The sequence below is a fragment of the Pristiophorus japonicus genome, chromosome 3 (assembly GCF_044704955.1).
Source record: "Pristiophorus japonicus isolate sPriJap1 chromosome 3, sPriJap1.hap1, whole genome shotgun sequence".
In the NCBI taxonomy this organism is placed as follows: domain Eukaryota; kingdom Metazoa; phylum Chordata; class Chondrichthyes; family Pristiophoridae; genus Pristiophorus; species Pristiophorus japonicus.
Genome location: NC_091979.1, coordinates 137,341,541 through 137,360,147, shown reverse-complemented (window position 1 = coordinate 137,360,147; position 18,607 = coordinate 137,341,541). Strand labels below are relative to the sequence as shown.

The 18,607-nt window shown below is 47.1% G+C and overlaps 1 protein-coding gene across 3 annotated transcripts in view; it reads right to left on the bottom strand.

Annotated features, from left to right (window-relative positions):
* The window catches only part of LOC139259903 (PTB domain-containing engulfment adapter protein 1-like), a 797,963-nt gene that overhangs the window by 315,046 nt on the left and 464,310 nt on the right, over positions 1 to 18,607 (bottom strand). For all 3 annotated transcript variants that reach the window (XM_070875832.1, XM_070875834.1, XM_070875833.1), the window contains one exon: positions 15,354 to 15,415. In XM_070875832.1, coding sequence (XP_070731933.1) covers positions 15,354 to 15,415 — 62 coding nt within the window. The remainder of the gene's footprint in view (positions 1 to 15,353; positions 15,416 to 18,607) is intronic.

Sequence of the window (18,607 nt, the reverse complement as noted above, 5' to 3'; positions counted from 1 at the left end):
ATAGAAAATAGGAGCAGCAGTAGGCCATTCGGCCCTTCGAGCCTGCACCGCCATTCAATATAATCATGGCTGATCCTCTATCTCAACACCATATTCCCCATATCCCTTGATGCCTTTTGTGTCTAGAAATCTACCTATCTCCTTCTTAAATATATTCAGTGACTTGGCCTCCACAGCCTTCTGTGGTAGAGAATTCCACAGGTTCACCACCATCCTCTGAGTGAAAACATTTCTCCTTATCTCAGTCCTAAATTTCCTACCCCGTATCCTGAGACTGTGACCCCTTGTTCTAGACTTCCCAGCCAGGGGAAACATCCTCCCCGCATCCAGTCTGTCCAACTCCGTCAGAATTTTATAAGTTCCAATGAGATCCCCTCTCATTCTTCTAAACTCTAGCGAATACAGGCCCAGTCGACCCAATCTCTCCTCAAAAGACAGACCTGCCATCCCAGGAATCAGTCTGGTGAACCTTCGCTGCACTCCCTCTATGGCAAGTATATGCTTCCTTAGGTAAGGAGACCAAAACTGCACACAATATTCCAAGTGTGGTCTCACCAATGCCCTGTATAACTGTAGTAAGACATCCTTGCTCCTGTACTCAAATCCTCTCACAATGAAGGCCAACATACCATTTGCCTTCCTAACTGCTTGCTGCACCTGCATGTTTGCTTTTAATGACTGGTGTACAAGGACACCCAGGTCCCTTTGCACATCAACATTTCCCAAGCTATTACCATTTGCATAATACTTTGTCCTTATGTTTTTCCTACCAAAGTGGATAACTTCACATTTATCCATGTTATACTGCATCTGCCATGTGTTTGTCCACTCACTCAACCTATCTAAATCGCCTTGCAGCGTCTTTGCCTCATCCTCACAACCCACCTAGTTTTGTGTCATCAGCAAACTTAGAAATATTACATTTGGTTCCCTCATTCAAATCATTTATATCTATTGTGAATAGCTGGGGCCCAATACTGATCCCTGTGGTACACCATTAGTCACAGCCCGCCACCCCGAAAAAGACCCGTTTATTCCTACTCTCTGTTTCCTGTCAGTTAACCAATGTTCAATCCAGGCCAGTACATTATCCCCTTTCCGCCCTTTCCACAGATGCAGGTACTTGACAGTCTGCGATCTCCGCACGTGAAGTGAGCCCATTACCCGCTTTGACCCTATGAGCATTAATTTTGCACACTAACCTCTGATGTGTGACTTTATCAAAGATTTTATCTGAAAATCCAAATACACTACATCCACTGGTTCTTCCTTATCTATTCTGTCAGTTACATCCTCAAACAACTTCAGTAGGTTTATCAAACATGATTTTCCTTTTATAAATCCATGTTGACTTTGTCTAATCCCATTGATATTATCTAAGTGTGCCGTTATCCTTTATAATAGACTAGCATTTTCCCTATTAATGATGTCAGGCTAACCGGTCTGTAGTTCCGTTTTCTTTCTCTCTCCTTTTTTAAATAGTGGGGTTACATTTACCACCCTCCAATCTGCAGGAACTGTTCCATAATCTATAGAATTTTGGAAGATGACAACCATTGCATCCACTATTTCCATGGCTACTTCTTTTAGTACTCTGGGATGCAGATCATCAGGCCCTGGGGATTTATCTGCCTTCAGTCCCATTAGTTTCTCCAGCACTATTTTCTTACTAATAATCATTTCCTTTCATTCTTCTTGCTCACTAGACTCTTGGTTCCCTAGCATCTCTGGGACATTATTTGTGTCCGCTTCCTTGAAGACAGAACCGAAGTATTTATTTAATTGTTCTGCCATTTCCTTGTTCCCCATTATAAATTCTCCCGTTTCTGACTGTAAAGGACCTACACTTGTCTTCACTAATCTTTTTCTTTTTACATATTTACAGAAACCTTTGCAGTCGGTTTTTATACTCCTTGCAAGTTTACTCTCGTACTCTATTTTTCCTCTCTTAATCAATCTCTTGGTCCTTTTTTGCTGAATTCTAAACTGCTCCCAATCCTCAGGCTTGCTACTTTTTCTGGCAACTTTTATGACTCCTCTTTGGATCTAATACTATCCTGAATTTCTTTTGTTAGCTATGATTGGGCCACTTTTCCTTTTGTGTTTTTACGCCAGAAAGGAATGTATAACTGTTGCAATTCATGCATTCGTTCCTTAAATGTTAACCACTGCCTATCCACCGTCATGCCTTTTAATGAATCTTCCTAATCTATCAAAGCCAATTCATTCCTCATACCTTTGTAGTTTCCTTTGTTTAAATTTAGGACCCTAGTTTCGGATTGAACTACTTTACTTTCCATCTTAATAAAGAATTCAATCATGTTATGATTACACTTCCCTAAAGGACCCCGCACAACAAGACTGTTAATTAACCCCTTCTCATTACACAATACCCAATCTAGGATAGCCTGTTTCCTCATAGGCTCTTCATCATACTGGTTTAAAAAACCATCTCGTACACTAATATGTCCTTACTATACAATATAAATGCACACGAGGTCCACACTTGAGAAAAGATCACTCTGTGACCAATTACCTTTATTACCAAGAATTCAAGAGGCAGACGGTGGGTGGAGCTTCCCCTTTTATACTGGAAAGTCCAGGTTAGGAGTGTCTCCTACAAGTTTGCCCCCTGTGGTCAGTGTTCTCAAGGTATACAACTTAGGTCAGCTTAAATATGGGTTACAATGACAGTTGAATACATGACATCACCTCCCCCCCCAAAGTCTTATTGGGATCACAGGTTAAGCCTCTCTGGTGGTTTACGCTCCCTTGTAGAGCGCCTGAGTTGGGGCTCCGGTTGTTGGGTGCTGGCCTGAGTGTCTGCTGTTTGCAGTGCCTCAGGCCTGTCTGGACTGCCCACAGTGACTGGGCTCTCCTCCACTTGGTTCCGGTGTTCGGTCACCTGTGGTGGAGTAAACTCTACATCGTGTTCTTCCTCTGCTTCTTCTATGGGGTTGCTGAACCTCCTTTTAGTTTGATCCATGTGTTTGCCGCAGATTTGTCCATTGGTAAGTTTAACTACCAAAACCCTATTCCCCTCTTTGGCAATCACAGTGCCTGCAAGCCATTTGGGCCCTGCAGCGTAATTAAGGACAAAAACAGGGTTATTGACATCAATTCATCGCGCCCTCACATTCCTATCATGGTAGTTACATTGTGACTGACGCCTGCTCTCAACAATTTCTTTCATAGTATGGTGTATAAGTGATAACCTGGTTTTGAGCGATCTTTTCATTAGCAGCTCTGCGGGTGGAACCCCTGTGAGTGAGTGTGGTCGGGATCTATTGGCCAACAGGAGGAGCCTCCTGAGCGGCTTTGTAGGGAACCCCCCTGGATTCTGAGCATCCCCTGTATGATTATCTGCACTGCTTGTTCCGCCCGGCCATTTGAGGCCGGCTTGAACGATGCCGTTCTGACATGGTTGATTCCATTGCCTGCCATGAAGTCCTGGAATTCAGTGCTTGTGAAGCACGGGCCATTGTCACTGACCAAGACATCCAGTAGACCATGGGCGGCGAACATTGCCCGTAGACTTTCGACCGTGGCAGAGGATTTGCTTGAATTTAAAATGGCACACTCAATCCATTTGGAGTAGGCATCTACTGCAACCAAAAACATTTTTCCCATGAAAGGACCTGCGTAGTACACATGGATGCGTGACCATGGCTTGGTGGGCCAGGACCAGGGGCTAAGGGGGGCTTTCCTGGCTGCGTTGCCCTGCTGAGCACACGTGTTGCGCCTGCGAACACAAAGTTCCAGGTCTGCATCTATCCCTGGCCACCAAACGTGTGACCTGGCAATTGCTTTCATCATGACAATGCCTGGGTGCTCATTGTGAAGTTCTCTGATAAACACCTCTCTGCCCTTCTGGGGCATGACTACTCAGTTTCCCCATAGTAGGCAACCGGCTTGAATCGAGAGTTCATCCTTGCGCCTATGAAACGGTTTAAACTCCTCAGGGCATGCCCCGTACGTGGCGGCCCAGTCCCCATTCAGGACACATTTCTTAACGAAAGACAGTAGCAGGTCTTTATTGTCCAGAATTTAATCTGACGGGCTGTCACAGGTGAGCCTTTGCTTTCGAAAGCTTCAGCAGCCATGACCATCTCAGCATCGTGCACAGCTGCCCCCTCAGTGGTGGCTACTGGTAGCCTGCTGAGTGCATCGGCGCAGTTTTCAGTGCCCGGTCTGTGCCGAATTGTGTAGTCATAGGCGACTAACGTAAGTGCCCACCTCTGAACGCGGGCCGATGTATTCGCATTTATGGCCTTGTTGTCGGCCAAAAGGGACGTTAGGGGTTTGTGATCTGTCTCCAGCTCAAATTTCCTGCCAAACAGGTACTGGTGCACTTTTTTTGCTGCATATACACACACTAGCACTTCCTTTTCTACCATCCCGTAGCCCCCTTCTGCCCGGGACAGACTTCTGGAGGCATAAGCTACCGGCTGTAACTGACCATTGGCATTCACATGCTGCAACAAACACCCGACCTCACAGGATGACGCATCACACGTTAAAACTAGTTTCTTACACGGGTCATATAACGTTAACAGTTTGTTGGAGCATAACAAATTGCATGCTCTATCAAAAGCCCTTTCCTGGCTGTCCCCCCAGACCCAATCGTGACCTTTGCGTAGGACTACGTGTAGCGGCTCTAACAGCATGCTCAATTTGGGAAGAAAGTTGCCAAAACAGTTCAGGAGCCCCAGGAACGAACGCAGCTCCGTCGTGTTACGGGGTCTGGGTGCTCTCTGGATCGCTTCCGTTTTGGACGCAGTAGGTCTACCCTCCTTCCCAGGAATTCTACCTCTGGAGCTAAGAAGACGCACTTTGCCTTTTTCAGTCGCAGCCCTACCCAGTCCAGTCTGCGTAGCACCTCCTCCAGGTTGTGGAGGTGTTCTTCAGTATTGCGACCTGTGATGAGGATGTTGTCTTGAAAAAGCACCGTCCTTGGAATCGACTTGAGGAGGCTTCCATATTTCGCTGAAAGATCGCGGCAGCCGAACGAATCCTGAACGGACATCTGTTGTACTCAAACAACCCCTTGTGTGTCGTGATGGTGGTCAGCTTCTTTGACTCACTCGCCAGCTCCTGGGGTCATGTAAGCTGAGGTCAGGTCCAATTTTGAAAAAAGTTTGCCACCGGATAGCGTCGCAATGAGGTCCTCCGCTCTCGGTAGTGGGTATTGGTCTTGGAGTGACACCCGATTGATGGTGGCCTTGTAATCGCCACATATCCTGACCAACCCATCCGCCTTGAGCACCGGCATGATCGGGCTCGCCCAGTCACTGAAATCGACTGAGGAGATGATGCCTTCCCTCATTCCAATTCGCATTCTATCTTTTCCCGCATCACGTAAGGCACCGCTCTGGCCTTGTGGTGTACTGGCCTGGCATCCAGCTTTATGTGAATCACTACCTTGGCCCCCATGAAAGTGCCGATGCCGGGTTGAAATAATGAGTCAAATTTGTCCAGGACCCGTGAGCATGATACTCGCTCCACAGAAATTGCATTGACATCGCCCCATTTCCAGTTCATGACAGCAAGCCAACTCCTCCCCAGTAGTGCGGGACTGTCCCCTGGGACAATCCAGAGTGGCAACCTGTTCTCCGAATCTTTGTGGGTCACGACTACCGTGGCGCTGCCTAGCACCGGAATAATCTCCTTTGTATATGTCCGTAGCAGTGCGTCAATCGGTAATAATTTTGGCCTCCTGGCCTTGGACACCCACAACCTTGCGAACTGTTTGATACTCATCAGGGACTGGCTGGCCCCCGTGTCGAGCTCCATAAATACTGGGATGCCATTGAGGAGCACTTTCATCATTATCGGTGGCGTTCTGGTATATGAACTGTATATGTGCTCCACATGAACTCGCTGAACTTCAGCTTCCAGCGATTTTCCCAGTATTCATTTGGCCTCGTAGGGCTTGCATCGGGTCCAACCTCCTCGTACATGAACCCGGCTGCAGGATTCCTGCACATGCGCGCCAAGTGATCGCTGACGTTGCAGTTTCTGCAGATATATTGCTGATACCTGCAAGCTCTGGCTGGGTGTTTGCCTCCACACCTCCAGCATGAGCTAGAGGCCCCATTGTTGGAAACAAAAGGTCCATTACCAGTCGATCATCTCTGACTGTCTCTGTAACTGTCCTTAAGCGCACCATTAACAGGTGTTGATGGCCCCATTACTGGCCGCATTGTCCATTGCGATGGCATGAATCGCCGTTCAGCTAGCCATTGTCTCTGTTAAATTCCCCCTTTGGGTTCGACTGCATGCTGGGGCATGTCCGATTGCCCTTGTCTGCCTAGAGAACTGTGTGCTGCGTTAACAATGTTGAGTCCCTGGTCGTTTGCCGCATTTGAGCCAAGATTTTTGCCATAAATCATTCCGGTCTCTTCCTCCCCTGAGATAATTGTCTGGGCTATCATAGCCGCAGCTGCCAAGGTCAAGTCTTTGGTCTCAGTCAGTTTCCTGAAAACCCCAGTGTGCCCGATGCCCTCAATAAAAAAGTCTCGCAGCATCTCCGCTCTGCATGCATCTGGGAACTTATATAGGCTCGCCAGTCACCTGAGATCTGCCACGGTGTGAACGCTTTGCCCTTCTCGCCGCCGGTGCGTGTAAAACTGGTCTCTCGCCATGTGCATGCTGCGCGCCGGTTTAAGGTGTTCCCCGATCAACTTACTGAGTTCTTCGAATGTCTTGTCCGCCGGCTTCTCTGGCGCTCGAAGGTCCTTCATCAGGGAGTACATTCTGGATCCACAAACCGTCAGGAGATGAGCCCTGCATTTGTCGGCCGAATCCTGTCCCAATCATTCCTTAGTGACGAAACTTTGCTGTAGTCTCTCAATAAAGTCATCCCAATCAGCACCAACACAGCACCTCTCTTCTGTGCTGCTAGTGGCCATGCTCGCGTGCTGTAAATTCCAGTTTCTCGTTGCCAATAATATGTCCTTACTATACAGTATAAATGCACACGAGGCTCATACTTGAGAAAAGATCACTCTGTGACCAGTTACCTTTATTACCAAGACCTCAAGAGGCAGACGTTGGGTGGAGCTTCCCCTTTTATACTGGAAAGTCCAGATTAGGAGTGTCTCCCACAAGTTTGCCCCCTGTGGTCAGTGTTCTCAAGGTATACAACTTAGGTCAGCTTATACATGGGTTACAATGACTATTGAATACATGACATACACACTCCAGGAATTTATCTTCCACAGTATTATTACTAATTTGATTTGGCCTATCTATATGTAGAGTAAAGTCACCTACAATTACTTTAGTACCCTTGTTACATGTTATTGGAGGATTAGACAACCGTTTATCGCCTGAAAAACAGTTGCGACGTCATAGAATTTCTCAGTAACCAAATCATCAGTGCAGCATCGGGAAACTTCTCTGATTTCCAAATATGATTTGTCAGCATCCACAGATGGACGAGCATGAAAAATTGAAATCAGCAGGGGAGGAAAAAAAACATATTCATTCAATTCTGCAGTCAAGTTTTGATCTTTGCTCATGAATACACCTCAAGAGGCAATTCCATGGAATCTACATAGCCCAGCAATGCGTTTCTAACTGGTTTATCATATTTATAATACTCTGGTGAATATGTAGGAATTAATAACTAAGTCACATAATGGACTGGCATTCTTTGAAAATGCTTATGAACACGCAGATTCTTTTTCAGACTCAGCACAGAAATCACATTGTTAAACTACAGGTGTAGCGTCCAAAATTCGGAGTTCCGAAATCCGGAATGTTCCAGAATCTGCACTCCGGACCGAGGGTTGTCCGGAATTCGTAAAAAATTCCGGAATCTGGACCCGCCAACCATGCTGACCTCGGGTCCCGGCGCTGCCTGACCTCGGGCCTCGCCTCACTCCCCCCTCGTCTCGCTCGTCGCCACTGCCCTTACCTTGCCACCGCTGCCCTTACCTTGCGGCCTCCTCGCTGGCCCGCCCGAACACCTCCTCTGCGACCGTGCCCGCCTGAATAGCTCCGCCATGGCAGGGCCCGCCTGAATACCTCCTTGGCGACAGTGCCCGCCTGAATAACTCCATCACGGCGGGGCCCACCCGAACACCTCCTTGGCGGCGGGGCCCGCCCGAACACCTTCTCTTCCGCGGGGCCCGCCTGAACATCTCTTCCTCGGCGGGGCCCGCCCGAACACCTTCTCTTCCGCGGGGCCCGCCTGAACATCTCTTCATCGGTGGGGCCCGCTCGAATACTTCCTTGGTGGTGGGGCCCCACCCGAACAGCTCCTCCTCGGCAGACCTGCTTGAACAGCTCCTCCTCGACGGGGCCCCACCCGAACACTTCCTTGGGAGCGGCTGGGCCCGCCCGAACAGCTCCTTCGCGGCTGGGCCCTGCCCAACGACATAATCGACGGGGCTAGCGGCCCGAACAGCTCCTTGGTGGGGCCCCCACCCCCCCCTTTCTGACGTTCCAAAATCCGGAAATACCCAAACCTGGGCTCGGCTGTTTCTGGATTCGTGATGTCAGAAAGAAGATCCAAAGTCCGGAAAAATGCGGAATCCGGAAAGGCCTCGGTCCCGAGGGTTCTATATTCTGGATGCTGCACCTGTATCTATATTTTGCTGGGTTCTTTCTCTTTGAAAATTTCCTACCTCCTAATATCATATTTGGCCACATTTTGTCATTGTTCCTTTTCATATTTTGTGCACAAAATGTAAAATGGTTACTTCCATCCTTTGAAAACAGTTCACCTGGAGGTATAGGAAGCAAGTTTCTGGCTGCTTAAAGGGTGATGCCTTCATTAAACTACTGCGATAAGTTTGAACATTTAAAAAAAATTGTGGTTTAGGCAAATTTAATGGCAGATTAAAGGCCATACGATGTTTTCTTTAAACTATTCACTTATTAGAGATTAAATGTCTCTGAAATAAACAACATGTTACTGATTAATTAAGCAAAGTGCTTCCTCAAAAATTTGACACATCTGAGGTGACATGGTTCAGAAAATTCTCACCATTGTACAAGGCCTCTCACATTTGATAGCTAAAAATAATTAGATTAAAAGTTCCAAATGGTGCTTTACAACAAGCAAAACTTGATCAAAGAATCAGCGATTTAAAGCACCAGTCTGAATCTTTAGGGACTAATTTGCTCTAATGACTGCCATCCAAAAACCTGTTAATTGTATCAAAACTTATAATCTATTTCCAGCATATGTCACTGAAATGGAATATGTACGAAGAAAACTGAATATGCCATTCAAGCTGAGAGAGTACACACCCTGAGTAATACTAAATACACTGGATCAAAACAATGAGTAAAGCTTATGCTGCACAAATGGAAAAAAAAATCCTTTCTTCCAACATCAGGCTTTCAGACTTCACTATGATAAATAGTAAATAAACTGTTTTGGAGATACGTGATCAGAAGTTGTAAACAGCTAAACCCCACCCTACCCAAACCAACTACCAAAAGCAAGTGGCGAAGATGTTTGTTGCTACCTAGTTGGAAATGTTACAAACCACAGAGCAAGAAGAGAAACCAATGAGAGAACACAGTAAAAATTAAATTCCAAATTTAAAAAAGGGATGGAAAAGAGCAAAAAATGAGAAATAACTAATTCATATGGTTTGTCAGGGCAAGAGCATATGGGGCTGCAATGAATGGAGCTTTGTTAGAAGAAAAATACTTAAATGTTGGCACAGCAACAGGAGACTGAAAGCTATGAAGGCTGGCTTTCCAGATGGAAAAAAAGAGACAAATCCTAAGCTACATAAATATGTGTGGAGGGAAAATTATGTGGAAATAGAAGCTGCACACAGTTCATCCAAATGATCGGAGTTAGTATAGTCCAAAAAAGTGCAATTGTACTAACCCAGTTGTTTAATTTTAATCAGCCAGGGACCAAAAGAAAACCACAAATACCTGTACTGGAAGTCTGAAATAAAAATAGAAAATTCTGGAGCTATACATGGAAAGTTAATCAGATTTTGAAAAGATAGGACAGGCTAAGGTTTTGGGAATAACCTTTCATCAGAACTCATCTGAAACATTAACCTATCTTCCCCTTTCGGATAATTGAAAAACAGAAAAGGCTGGAAATACTCAGTCGGTCAGGCAGTTGAATTCTGTTTTTCCATGGATGCTCCCTGTCCTGCTGATTATTTCCAGCTCTTCTGTTTCTATTTTCAGATTTCCAGCAGAGGCAGTATCTTGTTTTTCCTCTTTTAGATGTTGATTAGCTCTCTGTGAATTTTCAGTTTTTCTCTATTGTGTTCACTTTACTAGTATTGGGCCCAAGTTTCGGCCTGAGTTGCTTCTGTTTTTTTGGAGCAACTGGTTTAGAATGGAGTATTTTAGAAATTGCAATTCTCGGCATTTAGTTTGCTCCAGTTCTAGTCAGTTAGAACAGTTTCACTTTGGAACAGAATATTTTTTCAAAAGGGGGCGTGTCCGGCCACTTACGCCCGTTTTGAAAGTTTAGGCAGTGAAAACTTACTCCAAATTAATTTCGAATGGAGTAAGTGTACGCTCAGAAAAACCTTGCCTACACTTAGAAAATCAGGCGTAGGTTACAAATCAGGCGTAGGGAATGGGGGGGGGTGGGTTTAAAGGGAAGTTTACAAACATTAAACACTTCAGTTTTACAAATAAAGAGCCATCATCAATAATAAATGATAAATACATCAATAAATCAACCAATAAATCAATCCCCAAAAAATTAAACATTTAAAAAAATTAAAAAATCAATGAATAAAAAATGTTCTACTCTCCGACTGCAGCACCGGGAGCCCTCCAACAACGTGCTGGGACGGGGCCCCCCAGTGTCTCTCTCTCTCTCTGTCTGTCAGTGTCAGTGTCTCTCTCTCTCTGTCTGTCAGTGTCTATGTGTTTCTGACAGCGAGGGGATGGGGGGAGGAGGGGTGGGGAGAGGGGGAGGTGGGGAGAGGGAGGGAGAGGAGAGGGAGGGAGGGGGGGAGAGGAGAGGGAGGGAGGGAAAGGGAGGGAGCGGGGGAGAGGAGAGGAGAGGGGTGGAGGTGAGGGAGGGAGGTGGGAAGAGAAGGGGGGGGGGAGAGGAGAGGGAGGGAGGGGGGGAGAGGAGAGGAGACGTGAAGAAGCCGGGCCCAAGACTTCGGGCGGGGCCTGCCCCCAGCAAGATGCCGAGCGGCGGGCCCCGCCGAAGGAGTTAAAGGTAGGTGGCCGGGGGAAGCGGGAGCTGGGGCGGGGTGGGGGGGGGCCGTCAGAGCGGGAGTGGGAGCTGGGGGTGGGTCGTCGGAGCGGGAGCTAGAGAGAGGGGCCGTCGGAGCGGGAGCTTGGGTGGGGGGTCGTCGGAGCGGGAGCTTGGGGCGGGGGTCGTCGGAGCGGGAGCTTGGAGGGGGGGGGTCGTCGGAGCAAGAGCTGGGGGTTCGTCGGAGCAGGAGCTGGCGGGGGGGAGGGGGTTGTCGGAGCGGGAGCTGGGGGGGTGGGGGGGTTGAGAGAGCCAGCTGGAGCCAGAGCGGGAGGTGCAGCCTGATCCTCGCAGCCCCAGTGAGGCCATTCGGCCAGGGCTAGGGGCTGCGTGCTTCGGGCCCCTCCCACACAGTTTCAGGCGCCTGGAGCTACTGGAAATGCGCACCCACTGAAGCGCGCCTGTGCAGAGGTCCCGGCACTGATTTCAGCGCAGGGTCCTGGCTCCGCCCCCCACAGCTCGTGCTGCACTGCGCCGAGCTCCAAACGACCTGCAGGGAGCCGGAGAATCTGCAGGTATTTTTAAGGCGCACTTTCGGGCACGAAAAATGGGCACACAGGTTGGGCCTGCGCCGTTCTAGGCGCAGCCCAAAACCTGGGCCCATTGTGTTGCAATATAGATCTGCAGTACAAGCTGGCCCATTTTGCTCGCAAAATTAAAGACCACACTTTTTTTAAACACTAACTATTGGTAGTCGTGTACCTCGAATACCTGGATAAACAGAAACTGCTAAACTGCTGGATAAAGCTGAACAGTGAAATTAACGTTGGTGATCAGAAAACTGTCTCTACACTGTGCCTTTGTCCAAAACTGAACATTACATTTAATCAATGTGTAGTTGCACTGTTTGCCCCAGCATATGACTGAATAACATCTTTTATACAAGAGCTTAAACATGGGATGTAGACCACTACAGAGATGGACAGTCTGCACTGTACACAAATGTTTTCAAAAGTCAAGTTTTTGCCTCAGTGACTAAACAGCAACAAAGCCAAAATAAGATACAGGAATTAGGAACTGCTTTCTGAGTAAAATTACACCAACTGATTGTGATTAGGCAGATGTCTCATGTTTTAAGGACCAAATGGAACAAGAAATTCATAATGAAATCTAAGACAATTTTAAATAAATGATCAGGAAAGCACACTTGCTGATGAGTCTTTGTCATTCCATGAAATGTAGAAGTTATGGATATAATGTGAAAAGCTATGGGCACCCTGGCTTTCCTCTTCTACCTTGAACATTGTGAAATCTTAATAAATATAAAGCAAAGGAAAACATTCTTCAAACAAGGCACGAGAATGACAGAGGAGGAGGAGGAGAAAGAGAATGAGAAGAAATTGTATTTATACAGCATGTTATCATATCCTCAGGATGCCACAAAGAATTTTATAACCAATACGTTATATTTTTTAGTGCAGTCATGTCGGCAAATGTGGCAGCCAAATGTGCAGAGTAAGGTCCCACAAACAGCAAATTAGAAAAATGATGGTTAATCTGGTCCAGACTGGGTTGCAAAATAAAGACAAAAATTGAATTTCGGTTTTTGCCCTCCTCCCCTCTCTATCTACTCTCTCTCTCTCTTCGCAAACTATACTGCCAGGACTTCTTTAACTGAGGGTGAAGAAGTTATGAAATGCTTTGGGACATCCAGAGATTGTGAAAGGTGCTATATAAATGCTAGACTTTTCTTTTCCTCTCCCTCTATCCACTCCAGGGGTGCAAGTGAGGTGGTAAGAGCCTCCAAAGATTTAGGAGCAGTATTCAAATCTTGGTCAAACTTGGCATTCAAAGAAATTGAAGAGATTTTGAGGGGTAAGGAACAGACTGAAGAATAAAATACCCACAGAGGAGTCATTATCCGAGCAGCTGAACGTCTAGGTATGGTTTAACTTATTTTAAACAGCCTTTCAAATGTGATACATTCAGAATTCTCGAGGTAGTCTGGCAACCCTCCCAGACATGCCCTCTTGATGAAAAAGGTGTGGATGGAAGAACGGCCCACACCCTCCCCACAGCTAAAAAATAGCTGCACCAAAAAAATAACGTGGAATGCTGGCGGAACAGCATTCTGCTCTATTTTGTGTGCCTTAACGTGCTGGAAAGAGTTGCTGGGATTCCACTTTGGCCCCAATCAGAATTTTGGAACCAGTATGTCTCAACAGAACACAAGATCTTCATTGTCCCAGCAGAGATCATGGAGGGAATCAAAATGAAGTGATTTAGTCATTGCTCTGCCTAAGGACTGGAAGCTATACATCCTCAATTAAGCTAATAAATGTAGAATGGATTCATCAACAAAAGAGTGATAGGGCCGGATGATAACTGAAGGAGATTATTGGTATCAAGAAAAAACAGAGTGGGACAGTGTTTTGGTAATCCTAGTTACTGAGGAAAAGGTCAGAGGATAAGTCATCAACTAAAGCACTGATAGAACAATATGAAAGGAAACCAGAAAGCCAGAATTTTAGTGGCTATATGAAAGAGACAGTACATTCATTCATTGTGGTGGAGGTTACCGATTGCCTAATAATCACCAATCATGACATTCGATGAGCAGTTTCAGTTCTTCTCTCTCTCTCCCAGAGCAAAGTTCTGCTAACATAACTCAGCGTATCATAACAATGCACATCATACAAAGCTTGTTAATATTTTGTCACCAACATCTTGGTGTTTATGGTAATGCTATTTACTCAATAGTTTAGGTGAGGAATCTAGAGCTGCAGATTGCGACACTATTTCAGTAGGCAAATAGTACTCCCAGCTCAGGTACACTACAGCTAGATGCAGAATAAAAACTATTGATTCCATTCCAACACTATGCCTCAATGTTAAACTTTATAGAACACACCTTAACTGCACCAGTATGCATTTTTCTAACTTCCTGTACCACTCATCCTTATGGGCTGTCTGAGTAACACTAGGGGGAGAAATTGCCCTGCGCCCCAATTGGGGCGGTAACCAGCTGGGGACGGGACTTTCGGCACCTGGCGCAAAAGTCCCGCACCCGCCACTGACCTGGGCTTACCGCCCCTCAAAGGTAGGAGAGCGCATTCTCGCGAGCTCTACTTCCTTTAAGGGCGCTACTGGGGTGGTGAGTGAAGCGCTACGCGGATGCTCCACGGAGTGCTGACGGAGTGCCGGGCTGCACGATTGAGGACCGGATCATGCTAGGGTCGCCATCCTGGAGCCGACCTGAGAGTCGGCAATCCAGAAAAGATGGCAGCGCTGGCTTTAAGTAGCGCCCCGAGAGTGGATGTCGGCCAGCGTCGTGGCCTGCGAAGCTGCCATTGACATCCACTCATGCCAGCCTCGCAGCCCACGGGGAAATTTCCCCCGCAAGGTGGTAAGGGGTCAGCGCGGGGTCGCTGCGCACGGTGATGACATCATCGGCGGTCGCGCGGCAGCCCGGGGCACTAACCGCGGGGCGTGGCACTGTTGTGGCAGTGCTTCCGCAAACTCCCAGGCAATTTCCCGGGAGCCGGTAATGCCCCCCACCCCCGCCCCTGGAGGCGCTAGCGGGCCTCTAAAAATGGGGCAATTTTGCCCCCTTCATTTCTGCTGTACTATAGTCATTTTTGTCTTAGGGATCTTCAACCCCTCAGGATGGGGTCAAGAACAGACCAACTAATTTCTTGCAATACTGTGATAGTCAGCAGAGAGTGGAGACTTTGACTCCACCAACGTGGGTTGGGTTTGAAACCAAGTTTTAGAAATGAAAGCCCAGGATGCCAGCTCAGCCAGTTCCATAATTATGCAGTTTCTAAACTGTACATTAAACAAACGTGAGCTCTCCGTAGACTCCTGTAGGCAGTTCTCAACATAGCAAGAATATAAATCTAATATTCAAGATGATTTAAACATAATAATAGTAAGAAAAATCATTCTTAAAGTTTTATTCCGAATAACTACGAAGTGGCAAATAATAATTTGGTAATATTTCAGAACAGTTTGAATTAATTAACAGGATGCATTTTCAAAGTTTCCTCTATTCTGCCACAAACAATATCAATGTAAACAGCAAAACTTCAAACCAAATTCAGTTAATATTGATCGGATATTTACATTTGCTATCAAGAATCTGTAGCAGATTTTTCCTCTTAAAACATTCATTTTTCTTTAGTGTGATTATTATAGTACATACCTTTACGTTGTAAGGTATAAAATGTTTTGTTAGAGCTTCAGGTGAATGCATCCAAGTCTTATCTGAAAAAAAATGATACAGCAATGTCGGCAATAAGGCACTAACAAGCAATACAGCTGTTCAATTAAACTAAAAGATTCTAGCATATTTTCGCCTAAATTCTGCCAACGTCCGCCACGCGGCCGATGCCATCGAGTCGCTAAAAACAGCTCTGGGCCCTGACTCCGTTAGGTGCATCGAGGAGGCTCAAGCACGTGGGGAGATCCCGTCCGAACTGACCCCCGTCCGGACGGAATTCCTCATCGGCGCCAAACCCCGGAACCTCCCTCGGGGGCCGGCGCCTCACAACTTGAGCCGCCTCGGGGAAATCCCCTCCGTGCCTTTCAGTTCCGCGCGGAGGGGTTTCCTGTACGGGCTGCTCCTGCACACCCTCAACTTTGCCATCCTCGCCGGCCGTCCGGACACGCCATGGCGTACCATCTTGCCGTCCGGAGGAGGCGGGGGTCCCCGATGGAGGGCACTCTACGCAGGGGTCCTCCCACTATTCATCGGGGACTTGGCCTGGAGGGTGGTGCACGGAGCAGTGCCGTGCAATAAATTTTTAAGCCGGTTCACGGACTCCCAGGCCGCCTGCAATTTCTGCGGTCTGGAGGAGTCCGTGTTCCATGTTTTTATTGAATGCACGAGGTTGCAGCCCCTGTTCCACTATTTGAAGGGGCTGCTCCTGAAATTCTGGCTGCACTTCAGTCCCACTCTCCTGATCTTTGGGCACCCTGTGCGGAGGGGAGCGGGTAGGTCCGAAGGCCTCCTCGTAGGACTGCTCCTGGGCACGGCCAAGGGTGCCATCAGCCGGTCCAGGCAGCGGGCGGTCGAGGGGGTCGTTCAACCTGACTGCCTGCCTCTCTTCCGCTCTTACATCCGGTCCAGGGTGTCCTTGGAGATGGAGCACGCGGTGTCCACCGGTACGCTCGCGGCCTTCCGCGAGAGGTGGGCACCGGAGGGACTGGAGTGCATCATCACGCCCGGCAACCAAATCTTAATTTGATTTTACGTTTTAAAGTTTAATTTGTTTTAATTGCCGGTGCTTTTAGTGTCCCCCTTCCCTTTTATAGGGGGCACTGGGGAAAATTGTGATTTTAGTGCCCAAAAAAAAAAAAAAAAGAAAAACACAAAAAAAAAAGGGGGAAAAAAAAAAAAAAGGGCCTTGTAAATGTCTGGAGTGTCACCCAGGTCGGGTGGCACCGTTTAATGTTTTATGTTTTCGCAGGTAAACTCAAAAGAGTTTCTAGCATATTTTGAAAATTATAAATTGATCATCAAGTGAGAGTAAGGGATATTTAGGCTTGATTACAAGGTATTTATCTAATTCAGGATTATAAACCACCTCATAAAAACCATGAGAGAAGCTCGAGTGCAGACTGATTTATTAGCTCAGAAGAATATCAAGTTTAGGTCATTGTTTAAACCAGTCTTGTCACTAAGGGGCCGAAATTAACGGCCTTACCGCCCACTGCCACTGACTGTCGCCCGCCGCCACCGCCATTCCTCCTCAAGTTGCGCCCAGTGCCAGTTTCGATTTGGTCTGGAGCGGGCAAGAGGGGAGAACCGCCCACTGACGTCAGCGGATGGCCAAGTGTTGCAACTGACCTCCCGCCTGCCGAGATGCCAGATTGGTGCGGGCGGGAGTCGGCGCCAGAATGGGGGTGGACTGCTGTGAGGAGGCTGGTCTATCCCTGACGGTGAGTATGAAGAGCTGAAAAATAAAGGTTCGTAAACAATTTAAAAACATTTTCTTTACAATGACTTACCTTGATGGGGTCCCCTGAAAGTCTTCCGATGTTTTTTTATTGAAGCTTTTTATTTGCAGCTCTTCGGCCCTCCGTGGGCCCGACTCCATCCTCGGCGGCACTTGGGCAGCAAGCGCCTTTGCCGCCAAGAATGAGAGCTCCCACCCGCTGCCGCCCAGATTAACGGCGTTAGTCCCTCTTTTGCCGCCGGCACCCTTTCAAAGACCTTTTTGCCGAAAACCCCACCCAGAGTACCGTCAGGTATCTCAGCGGCCATCGGCATTCCTTTGGGTGGCATTTGGGTGCCCCTTGCCCTTCACCAATTTTGGCACCAAAGTGTTTGGGTGGTTGGATGTTGGGGGCAGATGAAATAATGTTCATTTAAAAAGTTATTAGTCAATGCTGCCAAAACAAGAACTGCAAACAACAATCGTGAAAATCTCAAATTGTTTTAAAGTTACTAAAATTTTAGAAATAATTGGTCACAATAGGAGCACTGCAATTTTTTTGTCACAGTCCCGGCAGATTAAAATGGTGGGCCATTAGAATTCTGCTACTCGGCTGCTCAACAGTTTCAGATGGAAAACCGCAACCAGCCACCAAGATGGGGGGGGGGGGGGGGTGGGGGGGGGAAGGGGTGGCAGCGGGGTCAGGCAACCTGCAGGCTGGCACCAAGAGAACACTGCTGAGAAATGGGGGTGGGTGGGGGAAGTCTTAAGGGTCTCATAGCTGGAGGGGGGTGGGTGCCTGGGGTAACAGAGGCCTGGACTTTCCTTTGGGGATCAAAAGAGCACTCTTGCTCCTCTTGGCATCACTATGGAAAGTTTTTCTTAAAATGAGCATTTCGGGCCTTGCTGGCCTCCCAAGAATTTTATTTAGTCGAGTGGGCACCCCCACAGTCATGAGTTAGAATGCCATTGGGGTCCCATATTCGTCCATAGAATCCCAATTTGCATTTATTAATGACATTCAGAGCCTCATTTGCCACCAAACCAATGAAATTAAAATGGGGAATAGGGAAGAACAGAGCAGGAAATGGAGTCATTAATTTAACTGCTGGCTCGTTCCTTTCTTGCCGATTAGTGAGAGTTAAAATTCCAGCAATGTCATGAGAAGCGAGCACAAGGATGCAAATGTTTTTCAAATGAATAAGAACTGATTTTCAAAAATTGTAACTCTATCAAAGGGGTTTAACTTTGTAATGAAATAGAATATCAATTTGTGCTATCTTAGTACTTCTGTGCTGCAGTAAATTCTCATTTGTACCAGCACTGAACAATGATGATTAAAATCTAATGAATGATTGAACGATTGTCAGCTGTGGCTCAGTGGGTAGCACACTCACCTCTGAGTCAGAAGGTTGTGGGTTTAAGTCCTACTACAGGGACTTGAGCACATAAATCAACATTGACACTCCAGTGCAATGCTGAGGGAGTGCTGCACTGTCAGAGGTGCTGTCTTTCGGAT